Below are 19105 nucleotides of genomic sequence, written 5' to 3'. Positions count from 1 at the left end.
GTTTTTTCCCATTCAGATTGTTATTTTTTGGGATATGAAGTGACCTGCATGACTGAGAACCATCACAGAGATTTTGTAAACTGTGGATATATTGCCCCCTTGTGGCTATCTGAGAAAAAGACATGATAGATAGATAGATAGATAGATAGATAGATAGATAGATAGATAGATAGATAGATAGATAGATAGATAGATAGATAGATAGATTAAGCTAAGCAGTTTCCCTTGTGGATCATTAAAGTCTATCTAAGTCTAAATACAGTACGAGCGGTATACATATACATATACAGTACATAAGGACATAAAATTAGGGGTTCACATACATTTGCATTTAGCAGATATAAACAAATTATTAATTTTCTTGAATAGATAATACACAAGTGTAATCTTTCTGTGTCATTTCTTTGTTCACTAGTTTTGAGTCTTTTCAGAATCATTATGTCCACGTACAAGGAATTTGACTGGGTTTTCCTCACTTGTACAATAACACAGAACTTAAATAACAATCAAAGCGTGAAAAATAAAACTGCAAGCATAAATTAGACTTGAGGAAGTAAAAAATTGAAAAATAAAGGACAAGTACAATAGAATTTTTATATACAATAGATTTTTAAGCAAGAAGTGAGATGTGCAAATGTGTTTTGATCCACACGATTTTATTTTATTTTATTTTATTTTATTTTATTTTATCTTATTTTATTATTTCAGCGTGGTGAACCGTCTGAACCCGGGGGGCCTAGGAACCATTGTCTCGTTGCTTGTTTCCTCAGGTGGAAGCGGACGATTCATCGTAGGAGCAAATCAAAATGGCGAGCCAAGAGGAGTCTGTGAGGGAGTTCGTCGCTGTTACCGATGTGGATGAGGAGAGGGCCAGGTTTTTCCTGGAGTCCGCCGGCTGGAACTTGCAGGTCCGGGTTATTTCTCACATTTTTTATCCCAAACAACGCCGCGAAGCGTTCGTCGGATTTGTTAAAGAAACGGCGGCGACACGGGATGTGTCGGACGATTAGCTCGGCGGCTAACGTTAGCATGTGTTGCCGGTAATTTGTGCAAGTCACCCTTTGACAATGGCCTGACCGGTTTATGTCGGTAATAAAACACACGGTCATACTTTCGCTTGGCCACGGTTAATCTGAAAACCACATGGTCTCATTACAAATTAGGGGTTTTCATTAAGTTTTAGCTGCTCTCCTTTGAGTCCATTGACCCATGCTATCTGACTAACTAGCGTTAGCCTGTAGCAATGTTACACTAAAAATATGACTAGATAACGGTAATATATGTGTGTGTTACTTCAGCATCACTTATGGGGTTTAATACTGTAGGAAAATGCAAATACTGATTATTAAAATAGTAAAGAGAGAATAAAATTGAACATGTCTCCAGAAAACACGGTTTCCTGTCTTTTTTTTAAACGATAGAGAAAGAGAAAACACGTGTAAACATACACGTAGATGGCCTTTTTTTTCCCCAGTGAGCTGTTACACATCAGTATGTGACGTTTTATTGGGTGATAAGTTGGGTAAATTGTGTGTCAGCAGCTTGTTGTCATGTTCAGTTTCCTCTTTTTTTTTTTTCAGCTTGCTCTCGCCAGTTTCTTTGAGGATGGAGCTGATGATGACATAGTGACTCTTCCTCAGCCGGAGGGGGGCTCCTCAGTGTCCCGGTCTGCAGGCCCAAGGTGAAGTCTCAATCCGCCATTAACTGTTAATAACAATTCAGTGCGAAGGGTTAAGTAATCAACGTGTTTCCTCTCTGCAGATTGAATTAAAAGTTAATGTCTTATTAGGTATTAGGGATGTGGAATAGGATTCATCTCCAGCCAAACCTGAACGTATTCATTTTAAGTCTGACCTAAACCAAAAGCAAAACCTTGTCCCTATAGCATCAAAACATTCTTCTTCTTCTTCTGTTTTAATTCCAGCTTGTTAGCGTCAAAGTCGAAGCGTCAAAGCTGTCAAAAAATAAACAGAGAAGAACAAAAATCACGTGACTGAACATGTTTGTTTACTTTATGAAGTGAAGTGTAATGTTGATGTTTGGTGCGGTGGTATTAGGACACCATCTTTAACTATCATACTACCAACTTAACAAAAAAAAGAACTAAATGGAGTCCGTGTAGACAACAACAAACACTGAACGCTGCGTTTAAAGGAAGAGAAAAGTTTTCTGGAGACAGATATTCCAGAGAGGATTCAGAAATCTATCTATGTATCTCCACACTACATTAATTCTGACATCTCTATTTATTGGACTGATTGGAAGTTTTATTAATTTAAGATTCAACCAGGACTTGATCAGGACATTAGGTTCACTAGTGTGAACACAAGTATCTAAATCTTATCTCTGTGAAGGTTCTGGGTTTAAAATAAGAGAGAGAGATGTTGGTTGTAATGATTTGTAGCGCTATAACGTTGCATTTTGTTTGTACTTGTTCTTATTATTTTCACCTCTCTGTTTCTGTCAGTGGGCTGAGCTGACGAATGTAAACACTTTAATTCAAACCAGTTTAACGGTATCATAAATTACATCCTATGAAATGATTGTTTCTGTTAAATTACCACCTTTTCTAAAGCTGTTTCAACATAAACATCAGAACAGTCATAAAGAGAGATTTAGTGCAGGAGCGTTACCTAATGAACCGGAAAGTTTGAATCCTATGAAACATAGTTTTATCTTTTTCCACAATAGTCAACCGAGGGTGACGTCCTTCAGAGATCTGATGCACGAGGCAGAGGAAGAGAGTGACGAAGAGGAAGGCCAGAGGTCAGTTTAATACACACTGTCGTCCTTGTATCTTTAATGAACATGTCACTTTATATAAAATGCCAGAGAACTGTGCCCAAGTCTTCCTCCATCTACAGCTCTGAGCTCTCAGCTCTCAGCTCTCAGGGTCGGCTTTCTTCTTTTCAGCGTGACACCCTCAGTCTCATAAATTAACGTTGCGACCGTCCTCAGAGTGTATAAACGTCAGGTGTTTGTCTGAGCCGTGCATCCTCTTAGTCGGCCGGGCCGGTGGAAATCACACCTAGTCACCGGGTGTGACTTCAGAATGCACCAAACTATTTTTGGTCTCTGCTCATTCACTGTGAGCTGGTCGCGTTTTATTCTGCAGCGTCAACAGATCGTGCTGCCGGGGCCGGTGCAGCGAACCGGTGGCTTGGGGACTGTGTGGGGCACTACACTCTACTATTTATTTTTTAATTGCATTCAGCCTGCAAATGGTACGAAGGAACAGTGATCGTTTCATCCGATCAATCATATGAATAATTTACAGCTCCCCTCGTCGTATTGTGGATTTTGGCATTTGCTTGGTTCCATTAGTTTCGTTTGATGAGTTTCACGGTGAGAAATCTCACTGGAAATGAACTTTTCTCTAAAACTGACGAAAACGTGAAAGAATAAACGTCTTGGTCTTTGAGTCCTGGCTGAAAAGAAAGATCTTGCCACAGCTTTAACACGATTGTGTGGACGTGGATAATTGAATTAAGGCTTCTCCTGTTATTACCAGGCTTCTATTCCATCTCATTAGTTTGAGTTGTGAGATCATTTCCAGACAAGAAAGTCCCACTAATTGGCTCCATGCTATTTATGCTGATGTCAGAAGCTGATGAACATCTACCTATCAGATCCTAAATGTGGACGGATGTTTAGTTGTTTTTTCCAGTTAAGGCGTTTATTTATTGAAGGTCAAGTATTTTCTTATCTTTTAAAACATTTAAAAGGCTCGTCCGTGCTTTTATCTCATCCTGCCCCGACTGTTGTAACGTGCTCTTTGCAGCTGTTTGCCAGACTTCTTTCTGTGATGTTTGGTCGTCACATTTCGCTCTGTTCTGTTCTCTCAGTACGTTTTATGATTGATTTTAAGATTTTTAGTGGTCTCCTATAACTCACAGGCTGCATATATCTCTGATCTGCAGTAAAGCACACGTCCTCTTTAAGGTCACTCAGGTCTGTTGTCAACTTGCTTCTGATTGTCCCAAGAACAAGAATGCAGCCTCCAAACTATGTATTTGTACTTTGTTTGACTGCCGTGTGCAGAGCTCTGGTGACAAGTTGTTGTTTGTAATTGTGCTGACAACACAGTGTCACTGACAACAAAAGACCCACGTAGCACGAGTGCACTGTGCATGAGACTTTTCAGCTCTGGAGGTCATGTTTTAGACGAGGAGGAGGAGAGGAATTTATTTTTTCTCCAAAGTTTAATTTCATTTTGTGTTCTGTGCACATTTTATGTATTGATTTTATTATTTATATAAAAATGTAATCTTTATTTGAACCACGTTGAATGGAAATGGGTCTAAATAAATGTTTTTGCAAACACACACTTGCATTTTAAATTGCTTCCACAACTTTAGCAAACTCATTTTTCACAGTATATCTGGTTATTATTAATAAATATTGTCTTTATTTTATTTACTCCCTGTCAGGTTTTTTGCAGGGGGCTCAGAGCGCAGCGGGCAGCAGATAGTTGGGCCTCCCAAGAAGAAGAGCTCCAACGAAGTGGTGGAGGACCTGTTCAAGGGCGCCAGGGAACACGGAGCTGTGCCTTTAGACCGGGCTGGGAAGGGCCCGTCAGAGCCGGGCAGAGCCAAGGTGAAGTGAAGCTCATGTGGACAATGCTGATGTGTAGGGATGTGCCTCCTTAATAGTATATGTTCATCATTAGTTTTGTACCAACTTGCCTCCTAGGCCTTTGTAGGTGGAGGTTACAGGCTCGGGGCCGCTCCCGAAGAGGAGTCGGCCTATGTGGCCGGAGAGCGACACGCCTCCAACAGCCAGCAAGATGTGAGTGTTTCTTTTGTTTTGCCCTTTTTTTTTTATAGCTCACAACCCTTTGTTTCCTGTCTTGCACGTCTGGCATTATTCAACCTCTTCAAGTGAGACTTTAGCCAGTGAACGCCTCAGGCGCCGCTAAGTTCACTGACTAATTATTAATCCCATTCAGTTTCTAGATTCCAGATCGTTTCGAGTGAAATCACATGCTGCTTTGTAGCTTGTGAACTGGGACTGATATGTTGCATTTTCATAAAACATCTTCACATTTTGTTTGTTTGAAGAAATTTACAAAAAAGAAGTGTCTCACAGAAGAAGGTGCCCTCAGCCTTTAAGATGAGTCACATCTAACATGCACTCTGCACCAGCATAACATGGAACATCGCAAACATCATTTAGACATATTACCATACCTATTTAGACATGTGACTAAAACCAGCGTGTAGAGAATGAAGAATTCTTCCAGTTAGAAACATTTATCTATTCAGGCTTTTATTTGAAAGGCATTTTATTTTGTAAGTTGTGTTAAAGGTGATGTTAATGAATGTGTACATTCTGTTTACCTTTTCTGATAGTGTTGTTTCACTCCTGGTGTGTATTTGCACTCTTTAAAATGTCCCCTTTAACTTAGCATGGTCCTGATTTAGCATCTTCTAGGCTAACTGAGTTGTTTTTGTTATGTCTGTTAGTCTTTAGATTACTTTAAAAAGTATTATTTTTATAATATTAATTTTTGATTTTAATAAAATTAAGTGTTTTATCTAACGGACTGACAATAATGTCAAACTGAACCGCACTCATTTAAGTTGTGATTTGCGCTGCTCCTACCGATAATAATAACCACAAATTACTCTGATCGCCGCCGACTTCATTTATCACGGAAGAGAAACCGAGTGTGTCGGTGCCGTCGGAGGGGACGGAAGCAGAGACGATGCTTGTTTTGTCTCCGATTATCCAGCCTTAGAGTCGTTACGGTGTATTTTCATTGGTTACAAACGGTTGGTAATTCATAACACGCTCAGATGCTCAAATAAGAGATTTACAAGCCCAGAACTCCTCATGATGCGATATGTGAGCTTGTATAGTTTATTATTTATTATTGTCACTGCGCAAATCACATTTTTAATTGGTGCATTAGCATCTGCCTTAGTTAGTTACACTAATGAATAAAGGAAGATGCAATATGATAATACGATTGTGGCTGTGTATCTTTATTCACTGCGAATTTACAGCAGTATGCAAAGATAAACTTGTCCTTTATTTCTTATATTTTGAGACACTGCTCTGTACTCAGAGCACATCCTCAGTAAAATGTCTCGAGTGCTTCCTGACCGAAGCCCTGCAGTGGTCGGTTAAAGTAAAATCAGCATCAGAGGTCTCATCCCCCAACAGCCCAGTTTATCTTCCAGAGTATAATGTTATCTAGAAAACCAGCTGGTGTTTGCTGCAGACGAAACGAGCTGCACCATAAATGCACCTGATCTTTTCTGGGCTTCAGAGCTCAGCTGAGGAATAACGAGGGGAGGAAAGTTGGGAGGAAATGCGTCTTTAGTGAGTAGATTCATTCATCAAACATTGATGGCTCTGGAGATTAGGAGCTTTCTACCAGCTAAAAGTTCACAACCGCACAGAAGCATGAGATGGAACAAAGTTATGCCCTCAGTACAGTATAGAGGTAAGTAGCCGTATAGATAAGAATAAAGATGAATTAAGTGGAAATGTGAATAAAAATGGCAACAAAGCAGCATGTGTTTGTGCAGGTTTGTGCAAGGAAATGTGTGCAAAGTTGCATCGTCTCAGCATCGTAATAGGAAAATTTATTTTTTTTTATGCTAATTAACAGAAGTGAGATGTCTTATTACCCTTAAATAATCTAATGTTGTGGAGTGCACAAAGCTGTTCCCTCTTAAATCAAAGAGCCTGTGTAGTGTTTAGTGGCACATAGGAGCTGGTGAGTAAAGAAGAGGTTTGTGGTGCTGAACTAAGAGAAAAACTTCTCCCTTTAGTCGTATACAAGCGTGTGCTTTTGATTCCCAGCAGTTTGTTTGGTAATTTCCTAAATAAATCCCAAGAGATGCAGCTGTGGCTATTTCCAGCTGAATGTTTGTAACCGTAGGAGAATAATATCCTCATATGTTGATCAATTGTGTGTGTGTGTGTGTGTGTCAGGTACACGTGGTGCTTAAGCTGTGGAAGACGGGTTTCAGTCTGGATAACGGCGACCTCAGAAACTACAGCGATCCCGGAAACGCCAACTTCCTGGAGGCAATCAGAAGGGGGTGAGTTCCACACGAGTCCACGAGGACTCGGACTAATTTTGTGGCCGCGCACTTACACAATGAATTCATCGTCACCCCACCACAGGGAGATCCCCCTGGAGCTGAGGCAGCGGTCTCGAGGGGGGCAGGTGAATCTAGACATGGAGGACCACAGGGACGAGGACTTCACCAAACCCAAGGTGGCCTTCAAAGCCTTTGGAGGCGAAGGACAGAAGCTGGGAAGGTGAGATCTGGGTTGTGGTGTTTTCTGAGAGAGAAGATGTGGAACCAGATGGAACCAAAAGTCATATCCTGATATATTTTTCACAAAGTGAGCTAAATGTTCAGTCTAAGTCATATATGATACAGGAGAATTATTGAATAATAACTTCTTAACTTTTTTAATCTGGTACATAATGTGTGCGCTGCTTATGGTCACTTTGATTTTGCATTTGATCAGATACTCAGTAGTAATGATAAATCTGCTACACATTTACTGAAGTTAATTTAAATACATGCATCTGGATCTCCACAAATAACCAAAACCTAAACTTTTAAATATATTTAGGACATGTTTAAAATAAAATACAGTAATTATTATCAGTAGGATCCGTTTTATTCTAACAGAGCTGTGGATGATAAAGATTTATGGCCACACTTGTTCAAGATTATTAAAGATAAATGTAGATTAACTTGTACTCATCTTAAGAACAAACATGAGACATATTTATCTGAAGAGTGGAGCTGGAGGGAAGTACGGGGTCTCTGGTTCCTGTTTATGAGCCTAACATGAACTCAGACCAGTAGTAGACTTGTGTTTCTGGCCCTGTTGGTTTCCCACTTCACCCACATTCATCTGCCTGTTCCTGTACAGTGACACTAGAGGGAGCCCTCTCCTCAGCAGCCGCCCTCACATAAAAACAGTTAAAGAATATATTATTATATTTAATTATTTTATTGGTTTTTAGTTTTTTAACCTGCCTATAGTTTGTGCTCATCTTGGTTTTTATTCTGTTTTTACTTTGTTCTTATTAGTTTTTGAAGATTGCAGCACCTTCATTGTTTTTATCAATTTATCAATTAATCAAATTTCTATTGATACAGCACCTTTAAAAACAAATGAATGAATGGCAGTCAAAGAGTTTTACATTTGATTGACAGGAAGAGGGACCAATGCACACTGTAAAAGTTAAAATAATAAAGGATAAATGAGTAAATAAACATATAAAATTGCTAAAACATAAAAACATAATAAGATATGAGAACATTAAAAAATGAATGAAGTAAAATACAGAATAAAATGTAGAAAAATTCAAGATAAAGATGTTTATTTTTTGTGGGATGTGGATTTATCAGCATTTATTGCCTCAGTTAGAATCACTATCACGTTTATTTTCAGTAACTAGTTACATAATGTGTGGAAGAATTAAAAGTGAACTGAACCGGTGTCGTGTGTTGAGTTGGGTTCCTCTTTCTTCCCCCTCAGTGCTACTCCAGAGCTGGTCACAGCTCCAGCTACGACCCAACAGGACCAGGCCGCCAACGAGGCCCAGGCCAGCGCCTCAGTGAACCTGGACCCCTCCCAGCCCGTCACCAACATCCAGATCCGCCTGGCCGACGGGGGCAGACTGGTCCAGAAGTTCAACCACAGCCACAGGTGAAGCACAGCTCTTTACTGCTGGATGGATGGATGGATGGATGGATGGATGGATGGATGGATGGATGGATGGATGGATGGATGGAAGGATGGATGGATGGAGGGATGGATGGATGGATGGATGGATGAAGTTTAGACAAACAAATAACAGCTAAAGACAGACATCCTCTGTTTTAATGGTCGTTGGCAACAAAAACACGTTCCCTTTGTTTTTTCTTCTTTGTCTCCTCTACTTCTTTCATTCTTCTTTTTCATTCCTGCTCCTTCTCTTCTTCTTTACTTCTCTTCTGTTCTTTTTCTTCTTCTTTCCTCATTCTCCTCCTCTTTTTTCTTCATCACTTCCTATTCATCCCTTCGTTACTTCTTCTCTTCTGTTCTTTTTTCTTTCCTTCTCCTTCTCCTCATCTTTTCATCTACATCACTTCTTCTTTTTCTTCCTTTCTTTCCTTCTTCATCACTTATTTTTTTCCCTTTTTCTTCTTCTGTACTACTTCATCTCTTTTCTTTTTCTTTATCACTTCTTCATTTTCTTCCCTCCTCTGTACTTTTCTTTTTTCTCACTTTTTCTTACCTTCTTCTTCTCCTTCACATTCTTCTCTTCATTTTTCTTCACGTCTTCTTTTTCTTCTTTGCTCCTTCCCCTCCTCCTTCTACTCTTCTTTTTCTTCTTTATTTTTTCTCTCCTGTTCTTCTTCTTCTTTCCTTCTCCTCCTCCTCCTCTTCTTCTTCTTCTTCTTCATTATTTGCCAGCTTTGTCTCTAGTCATCAGTGTTTGAATCTGAGGAGGAGAAACATGTTGTGTGTGTGTCTTTGAATTAAACCAAACCATTGTTGTGTGATGACTTTGTTTCCATGGTTACCTCCTCCTCAGGGTGTCTGACGTGAGACAGTTTGTGGTGGCGGCTCGTCCCTCCATGGCTGCCAGAGAGTTCATCCTCATGACCACCTTCCCCAACAAGGAGCTGTCGGACGAGAGCCTGACGCTGCAGCAGGCCAACCTCCTCAACGCCGTCATCGTCCAGCGGCTAAACTGAAGGCCCGCCTCCCCCCTCCTCCTCCACCCTCCTCCTCCACCTGCTCCACCCGCTCCACCTCCCCCCTGGTGGCGTGGCTGAGCAACTGCAGCCCTGTGAAACCTGCTTAGCCCCGTACGGAGGTAGCAGAAAGCACGGACTTGATGTATGGACTTCTAATTTCTGAATTATTATTTTTTTTTTGTTTTTCTAAAATGAAACGCTCTGCTCCCCCTGCCCCGCCCTCCCCACCCTCCGCCCACCCTCCCCAAAACAGTCTCACCCTCTCCAGTCTGTTGGTAGACAGCGATGAGGGCAACTAAAAACCTTCCCACTGAGGAGCCTGTCGGGAAAGCCTGCGGATTTTGACGGGGATTAGTCGTTCGCTAAAAGCCGTCTCTATTTTCCATTAACACCCTCCCCTACTTCTCTTCCTCTATTAACCTTAATTCTGCCTCAACAGCACAAACAAGGACAATAAGTCTCATTAAGGAACATCTCGACACACGTTTCCACTTCTCTCCACATCTTGTTTTTGTAGAGAGAAGTGTTAACGTTGCAACACAAAAACTGAGGCTTTTATTTCTAGTTCTCTCCAAACCGACGTGTACCGGTAGCCTTACTCTTCTTTCTCCACCTGCAGACCACCACGTCACACCCGACCCTTTCTTCAAATAAAGATGGAATTATTTTTTTAAAACTTGCCCTTAATCCCCCCCCACAACAACAACAACCACCACCTCCACTTTTTTTCCTCCTTTACAGATGAAAGGCTTCTCTCCCAGTTAGTCGGTGGCATTTTGATAAATGATGATGATGAGAAATAAACCGGTCACACTTGGATTTATTTTCCAAAAAAACAAAAAGAAAGAAAGAAAGAAAGAAAAGCAACGGTCGAGCAGAAGAACATAGATTGTAAACACTGGTTTGTAGTCGTGGAAGTAACACTGACATCTTCTTCTATGCATCCTGGAGCAACACAGAAATATGTTTAGACCTCTGGTGAAATAAATCCATTTTATGGTTCATGTATAAAGAACTCCCCGTCTTGTGTTTTTATTATAATCCAGGTGGTAACGACTTTTACCGTTATCTGAGTATTTAAGTTTAATTTACCACTTTAGCAAAAACGGCTATAAAAACTAAACGGATTCATATTTGTTTCAGTTTTTTTCTGCATAAATCTCTTAAACCACTTCATCACTTTACAAAACTACCAAAAGTTCAATCATCTGGAGGAATTTTAACCCTTTAAATGCCAGTTTGATGACTTGAAGTCACTGGTTTGTAGGGAAATAAAAGAACATAAACATAAAACTAATGTCGTGGGGTTGGGGCACGTTTTTTCAGATCAGTCTCGTGTATGAGCAAGATTATCTTAAATATTGACTTGAATGCATTATTAGTTTTTGTGTAGCATCAGATTTAAAATTTACTTCCCTCTTATGACCTTAGGGGACAAAAATGTCCCATTGACTTCCATTATATCTGCATTTTTTTTTTATCTCTCAGCCGTGACAAAATAAAACCATTCATTCTGTAATATTAGGGTTTCATTGATTTTTAGTGTTCAACACTAAAATCAGCCATTTCCCTGTTGTAGGGCCTATGAATGAAATGTTTGTTATTTCATTTGTTTTTGTGCTTGATGAGAAGGGTGGCTAAGCTACATGTGTGGTGCACAACAACACAGAATAGAACAAAATGCCCTTTATTGTCATTATACAGTGTACAACCAGATTGGAGAGGTTCTCTCCTTTTCCCTGTAAAAACACAAGTATATACAAAATAGTAGGAGTGAGAAAAAATATTGCCGAAAAAATAACGGCAATAGCGATATATAGCAATGTGTGTATATATATATAAATATATATAGCGATATTCTGTCATCTGATACAATATTGCTTTTAAATGTCTTAATATTAACTCAAACAGAAAAAAGTAACTTATTACGAGCTTATGTGAGGATGTTTTTGTTACTGAGACATCAGTAAGATGATGAAAGTGACATTTAGAAATCAGCCACTGTATGAATTGTACTAAGTAGGCCATGTTATTCCTAAATTATGTATTAAATCAGTTTCATATATACATATAACCAGGGACGGCTGGTATAAATGGGGTAACAGGCCTGAGTCCTCCCAAGCCAACACAAAAAAGTAGTAGTAGTAGTAAACAACACCAAAAAGTAAAAAGAAAAATATCTCTAAATGGCCTGATTTTTTTACATGGTTCAATCAACCTCTGGATCATCAGGACACAGCTCATCCTCCTGTTTACTCCCACCTGTAGAGAGGAGGAGAAAGAAGAGAGGAGGTGAAGGAGTGTTTCCAGAGATTCCCTTCATCATCACATCCAGTAGAAAGAGCAGCAGGGACTTGAGTCCTGTTCAGAGCAGCAGTGGAGCAGCTGTGGAGCTCAGCCAGCTTCCTTTCAGCTTCATGTTAACGTGTTGGAGTGAACACACACAGACCTGCAGAGACTTTTAGCATCAAGTCTGTTTCCTCTGCAGTTTTCGCTAAGAAACTGCTGAGAGTCCTGAACGCTTCATTACTGCACCAACACTTTAGTGATGGATTTACTGCTGCTCCATGGAAACAAAGATCAGCTGACTAAGAAACTCATGGTTACTAAATGTAATGCTGCTTCTGTGATGTGCAGGCTTCAGTCAGACTGATCTCAGAGCTGTGATCAGTTGTTGGTCAGATGTGATGAATGACCACCACTGTCTCTATCCACCAATGTCTCCTCTCACAGCTTCACTGAGAAGCTGCAGGTTTACAGGAAACACTGGATCTTTGATACTAACTGTGTTTAGGACGATACTGATGAAAGCAGCATGAACTGACTGGAACCCTCTACTCACCACAGAGTCTCCAGTTTATAGTATGTACTATTCACAAGATCGAGAAGCTGCTGCACTCCTGATTTCTTCAAGTTGTTGAATCTCAGGTCCAGATGTTTCAGATACGAGGGGTTGGATTTCAGAGCTAAAACCAGACAAATACAGCTGCCCCCTGACAAACTGCATTTCTCCAATCTGAAAAATAGAATAAAAGATGAAATGATTGATGATCAGTCAGATGTGTTGAGGTTTTCAACATGTCCTCATCAATGTGTGTTGACTAGAAATTAAGCTCCATATTATCCAGTTAATTAAATCAGTTTTTATTTGTCTTCACCTTGAAGAACAGCAAAATTATTAATGAAAATAAATTAGATTCAGTTGGTGATTACACATATCAGATCAACAACAGTAACAGACAGTGAACTCACTCCAGAGTCTCCAGTCTACAGTCTGGACTCTTCAGAAAACCACACAGCTGCTTCACTCCTGAATTCTGCAGACAGTTTTCACTCAGGTCCAGATGTTTCAGATGGGAGGGGTCGGACTTCAGAGCTGAGACCAAAGAATCACAGCTGATCTCTGACAACCTGCAGTATCTCAACCTGAATAAAGAATAAAAGATGTGAGGTTAGAGGGAAAAGTTTATTTACATTTATTATTCATCACTGATCTTTACATTCCTCCGATTAGTTGTCAAACTAATCAGAGAAACCAGAGAAAAGAAGAAAATCATCAGAAACTAGAAACAGCAAATGTTTGCTACTGATCAATGGCTCCAACAACCAATCAGCTGATCCATCAGCTGACTGATCAGCTCAAAGTTTTATCAGCAGGAAAATAAAGCACAGAAGAAGAAAACAGACTAAACCATGAAGATCCTCAGTGTGGATCAATAGAATATCAGCCTGATGTCACCACAACTTTACCATCATATTCATCTCAGAACACAAAGAAAACATGGAGTGTGACCTCAGAGTCTCCAGTCTACAGTCTGGATTCTCCAGAAAACAACACAGCTGCTTCACTCCTGAATCCTCCAGACTGTTGTTACTCAGGTCCAGATGTTTGAGATGGACTTCAGAGCTGAGATCAAAGAATCACAGCTGATCTTTGACAACCAGCAGTAAGGTCTGAAATGTGTTCTGACACAGCTATTCTCCATTTTTTATGTATTTTTCTATTTATTTATTTTTTTTACACTGAGGCAATGATCGCTACAGCTGCTGGTCAAACAGCGACAGTAACTGCTATATCCTGTCGTCACCTCTCCTGGCGCTAACAAGAGTGGCAGCTTAGTAGCTTCAGTTCAGCTTCAGCTTTAGTTTTTTGTTACTTGTTTTTAAGCAAATTTGCTTTAAACTTTCTTTTTGTTAGTAGTTTTTTTAACAATTACACACATTGTGTATTTTTGTATCCATGGTTATGGAACTTTAATGGATAACAAAGTTGGTAGTATCACGTATACAAGGGATCAGCTGTTGGCACAATAAACAAACACCAGCATACACAAACTCCACTTACGTAAGGAGGTAAGGTGGCCGTACCTGGGCTGAAGAGCTAAAGGCTAGACATTTAGCGAACAGATGGAGATACAAGATCTGTGTTCCATCGGTTATTATGGGGAATGTAAACTCACTGGCCAACAAGACAGACAAACTGACTGGACTAGTGATGAACAGTAGAATCTAGGAATGCAGTCTGCTGTGCTTCACGGAGACGTGGCTAACACCTAGCATCCCTGATGCTAACACTGATCTACCAGGATTCACTACAGTCAAAGTGGTCAGAGACAACAAGACAAGTGGGAAAAGGAAAGGTGAGGGGCTCAGTATGTTTATTAACACCATAATAACCCTACTGTAATCCTGGGCATGTAACGGTGAAGACAACCATCTGCTGCCATGACACTGAACTTTTATCTGTGAGTCTCCAGGCACACTACATGCCAGAATGACTTCAGAAGTAGTACCCTGATGCCTTCATGCCGATGAAGGAGAAATACAGAGCTAAGGTGGAGCAGAAGTTGAAGGTAGGCTGCACTAAAGAGGTGTGAGAAGGTGTAAGTGGAGCTCCAACAGGAGGACCACTGTGGAGGGGGATGAGGAGAGGGCCAACCAATTCAATGACTTGTTTAACAGGTTCGACTGCTCTGACTCCTCAACTGCTCTTTCTGCTTTGGCTCAGCTAGTGGACACCTGATGTGTCTTAGCCACTCTTCACAACACCACCATCATCACTTCAGTGTAGGTGAGACAACTAAGGAGGCTTAATCCAAAAAAAGCAGCTGGTCCAGATGGAGTGTCACCACAATTAGGGCCAGGTGAAGACATCCTGCATCATCAATGTGCCCCAGAAGTCCAGCATCATGAAGACCATGGAGAGGCTGCTGCTTCACCATATCAGGCCCCAGGTCTGCTCTGGACTCATTAAAGTTTGCCTACCAGGAGAAGGTGCGGGTGGAGGATTCTTAATCTGCTCCATCTGACTCTTCCACACTTGAGCAGCGGAAATGCTGCTGTGAGGATCATGTTTTTGACTTTTCCAGTGCATTCAACACCATCCAGCCCCTGCTCCTGAGAGACAAGCTAATAGAGATTCACATCTCATTTCCTGGACAGTGCACTATCTCACTGGGAGACTTCAGTATGTCAGGTTGAATCTGCAGGACATGTTCTTCCCCCATCCTCGTCCCATTATCCCATCTCATCTCATCTCATCTCATCTCATCTCATCTCATCTCATCTCATCTCATCTCATCTCGTCTTCCATACTGCTTAATCCTCACTAGGGTCGCGGGAGTTGCTGGAGCCTATCCCAGCTTTCACTGGGTGAGAGGCGGGGTACATCCTGTACAGGCTGCCAGCCTATTATTGGGCTAACACAGAGACAAACAACCATTTGTATTCACACTCACACCTAGGGTCAATTTAGAGTCACCAATCAGCCTAACAAGCATGTCTCTGGAGATGGGAGGAAGCTGGAGTGCCTGCAGAAAAGCCAAGCACACCCCATTATTATTATTGTTGTTGTTGTTGTTGTTATCTATGTCACCTTCTACAAACTGTTGATTAATTCTTTGATTCCAGGACCTTCTTCATGGATTTGGTGTCTCAGGAGGTTTGTGCCATTCAAATGTTTAAGGAGACGTTGACATGTTCAAGTGTGTCTTCCAACAACAGTCACACGTCATATGGACATTACAGAGTTCTTCAGATTCCTGTTGTCCACACTGACTGTGAAGTGGTGTCTTCCTAACACAAATCCACTGTTGAGCTGACACTAATATGAAGCTTCAGCAGTCAGACTGACACTAATCAAAGTTCCTCTTTGAGTTCCTGTCCCTCCACTGCAGCTCAGCAGGAAACACTGTGGAAACACAAACTGATACTGACTGGATGTGCTGAAGAACAAGATGAGTTGAAGATCAACTTTACAATCATTCATCCACACAACAACACAACAACACACACAACAACTATAAGGAAATTTCTCCACAGACAGTATAGACAGAAAGAGTAATGAGTGACACCAAGAACTCTGCTAATGTGAACACTTGATCTGGTTTGTGATCAGACCCACCACCGATAACTGAGGAGATACCTGCTGATGTTCAGGAACATGATGCTCCTTCATTTCAACTCTTTGAGTTCTTTTTCAATCTGACAAGAGAACTCATCTAAACTGGATCTCCATTCTTCAGAAGACTGAGAAGAAAATAAATGAAAACTGACCTCAGAGTCTCCAGTTTACAGTTTGGACTCTCCAGTCCAGCAGACAGATGCTTCACTCCTGAATCCTCCAGGTTGTTGTTACTCAGGTCCAGAAGTTTCAGATGGGAGGGGCTGGACTTCAGAGCTGAGGCCACAACTTCACAGTGACTCTCTGAGAGTCCACAGTCAACAAGTCTGTCATGAGACAAATAAATAAAATGTGTTATAATGGAAGAAGACATTTCTATGAAGGTGTGTTTGATGAGTGGACAGTTGGACACATCCTGTTGGACATTTTGTCTCCACATTAGTGGTTCAGCTCATCTTCTCTGACTGTGTTTGACAGGAAACAAAATATAAAGAAAGACATAAAAACAGGATGATGTGACTCAGCTTCTCTCCTTAAAATTAAACATTGAACTCAGTCAACAATGTGCTCCATTGATGGGTCAGTGTCTGTGTGGGATGATCAGTAGTTTACGGTGGCTTTTGTTGACCTTAACAAGCATTAGATAAAGTAGATGTTGATGTGGAACCACTTCACTTCAGGATTATTCTGAAAAAGCCTTCAATTTCCTCTCATTGTAATGTCAGGCATCAACAGTTGCTTCAGCTAAATTATCATACAGTACTTATGGAAGAATAATAAGACAGAGAAACAGAAAGAAGAGTCAATAACTAGAAGAGCAGCTTTCAGTGTAACATCGCTTGAAGAAGAATGAGAACATCTCAAGAACTAAACTACTAATCTCCACTGATTGATTCTGTTAATGATCACATCAGGACTCACCGAAACTTTCTGCAGTTCCTCACAGCTGGGATCAGTCTCCGTCGTCCCTCCTTTGACGTTCTGTACTGATCCAGGTCCAACTCATCCAGAACCTCCTCTGACATCTGCAGCATGTAGGCCAGAGCTGAGCAGTGGATCTCAGAGAGTTCCTTCTCTGATCTGTTCTTTGAATCCAGGAACTCTTGGATCTCCTGATGAACTGAGAGGTCGTTCATCTCCATCAGACAGTGGAAGATGTTGATGCTTCTGTCAGGAGAGATTTCATCAGTGTTCATCTTCTTCAGCTTGTTGATGGTTCTCTGGATGATTTCTGGACTGTTCTTTCTCTGACCCAGCAGACCTCCTAAGAGTCTCTGGTTGGACTCCAGAGAGAGGCCATGAAGGAAGCGAACAAACAGGTCCAGGTGACCATTTTTACTCTCCAGGGATTTAATCATGACTCTGATCAGAAATTCATCCAGAGATGAGTTATTGTAGTTTACTCCCAGGAAGTCCTCCAGCACCTCTGTCTTCCTGTTGGTGTAACAATGGGTCATGTAGACTGCAGCCAGAAACTCCTGAACACTCAGATGGATGAAGCAGAACACCTTGTCCTGGTACAGGCCTCTCTCCTCTTTTAAGATCTGTGTGAACACTCCTGAGTACACTGAGGCTGCTCTGATATCGATGCCACACTCTGTCAGGTCTGATTCATAGAAGATCAGGTTTCCTTTCAGCAGCTGATCAAAAGCCAATTTTCCCAGAGACTCAATCATCTCCCTGCTCTCTGGACTCCAGTGTGAATCTGTTTCAGCTCCTCCATCATACTTGACCTTCTTGACTTTGGCCTGAACGACCAGGAAGTGGATGTACATCTCAGTCAGGGTCTTGGGCAGCTCTCCTCCCTCTCTGGTTTCCAACACATCCTCCAGAGCTGTAGCAGAGATCCAGCAGAAGACTGGGATGTGACACATGATGTGGAGGCTTTGTGATGTCTTGATGTGGGAGATGATCCTGCTGGCCTGCTCCTCATCTCTGAACCTCTTCTTGAAGTACTCCTCCTTCTGGGGGTCAGTGAACCCTCTGACCTCTGTCACCATGTCAACACACTCAGGAGGGATCTGATTGGCTGCTTCAGGTCGTGTGGTTATCCAGAGGCGAGCAGAGGGAAGCAGTTTCCCCCTGATGAGGTTTGTCAGCAGCACATCAACAGAGGTGGATTCTGTAACATCAGTCAGGATCTCAGTGTTGTGGAAGTCCAGACGAAGTCGACACTCATCCAGACCGTCAAAGATGAACACAACCTGGAACTCTTCAAAGCTGCAGATTCCTGCTTCTTTGGTTTCAGTGAAGAAGTGATGAACAAGTTCCACCAAGCTGAACTTTCTCTCTCTCACCACATTCAGCTCACTGAAAGTCAATGGAAATATGAAGTGGATGTCCTGGTTGGCTTTGTTTTCAGCCCAGTCCAGAGTGAACTTCTGTGTTAAGACTGTTTTCCCAATGCCAGCCACTCCCTTTGTCATCACTCTTCTGATTGGTCCATGTCTTCCAGGTGAGGCCTTAAAGAACTCTTGTGGTCTGATGGTTGTTTCTGGTCTGTCTAGTTTCCTGGATGTTGCTTCAATCTGTCTGACCTCATGTTCATCATTGACCTCTGTAGTCTCTCCCTCTGTGATGTAGAGCTCTGTGTAGATCTCATTCAGAAGGGTTGAGTTTCCAGCTTTAGCAATCCCCTCAAACACACACTGGAACTTCTCCTTCAGACCAGATTTAAGTTGGTGTCGACAAACTAGAGCAAAATGTCCTGAAAAAAAAACAAACAAACAATAAGATAAATGAATAAACTCACCAGTAAAAATCCCAACATGACATTGCTCTAAAGAATGAGTGTGTGAATATATCTTCAGCTTCAATGTTTAGAGAAATCCTCTTACTGCTCTGAAGACGATTAACCAGCTCCTCCTGCTTCATTCTCCTCAGGAAGTTCATTGTCATCTTCACAAATAAATCTCTGCTGCTCCTCCTCTGCTCTTCATCCTCACCCTCCAACACCTCCTCATCCTCCCTCTGA

At 41.3% G+C, this 19105-nt stretch overlaps 1 protein-coding gene and 1 pseudogene across 1 annotated transcript; one reads left to right on the top strand and one right to left on the bottom strand.

Annotated features, from left to right (window-relative positions):
* Window positions 1–749: 749 nt before the first annotated feature.
* On the top strand, window positions 750–10743 carry nsfl1c (NSFL1 (p97) cofactor (p47)). Its single transcript, XM_047605686.1, has 9 exons — window positions 750–908; window positions 1581–1681; window positions 2692–2766; window positions 4431–4596; window positions 4693–4788; window positions 6946–7055; window positions 7141–7278; window positions 8521–8691; window positions 9563–10743. The coding sequence occupies exons 1-9, from the start codon at window positions 807–809 to the stop codon at window positions 9723–9725; spliced, it is 1122 nt and encodes a 373-aa protein (XP_047461642.1). The 5' UTR covers window positions 750–806; the 3' UTR covers window positions 9726–10743.
* Window positions 10531–19008, bottom strand: LOC125020351 (annotated as a pseudogene).
* Window positions 19009–19105: the final 97 nt, after the last annotated feature.

Source organism: Mugil cephalus, chromosome 1 (genome assembly GCF_022458985.1).
Source record: "Mugil cephalus isolate CIBA_MC_2020 chromosome 1, CIBA_Mcephalus_1.1, whole genome shotgun sequence".
Lineage (NCBI taxonomy): Eukaryota > Metazoa > Chordata > Actinopteri > Mugiliformes > Mugilidae > Mugil > Mugil cephalus.
This window is presented reverse-complemented; position numbering and strand designations above follow the sequence as displayed.

Bases quoted from the DNA above. Each gene is read 5' to 3' on its own strand.
- nsfl1c (XM_047605686.1), top strand. From the start codon at position 807: ATGGCGAGCCAAGAGGAGTCTGTGAGGGAGTTCGTCGCTGTTACCGAT. The intron at 909-1,580 runs GTCCGGGTTATT...TTTTTTTTTCAG, and splicing joins CCGCCGGCTGGAACTTGCAG to CTTGCTCTCGCCAGTTTCTT. The intron at 7,279-8,520 runs GTGAGATCTGGG...CTTCCCCCTCAG, and splicing joins GAAGGACAGAAGCTGGGAAG to TGCTACTCCAGAGCTGGTCA.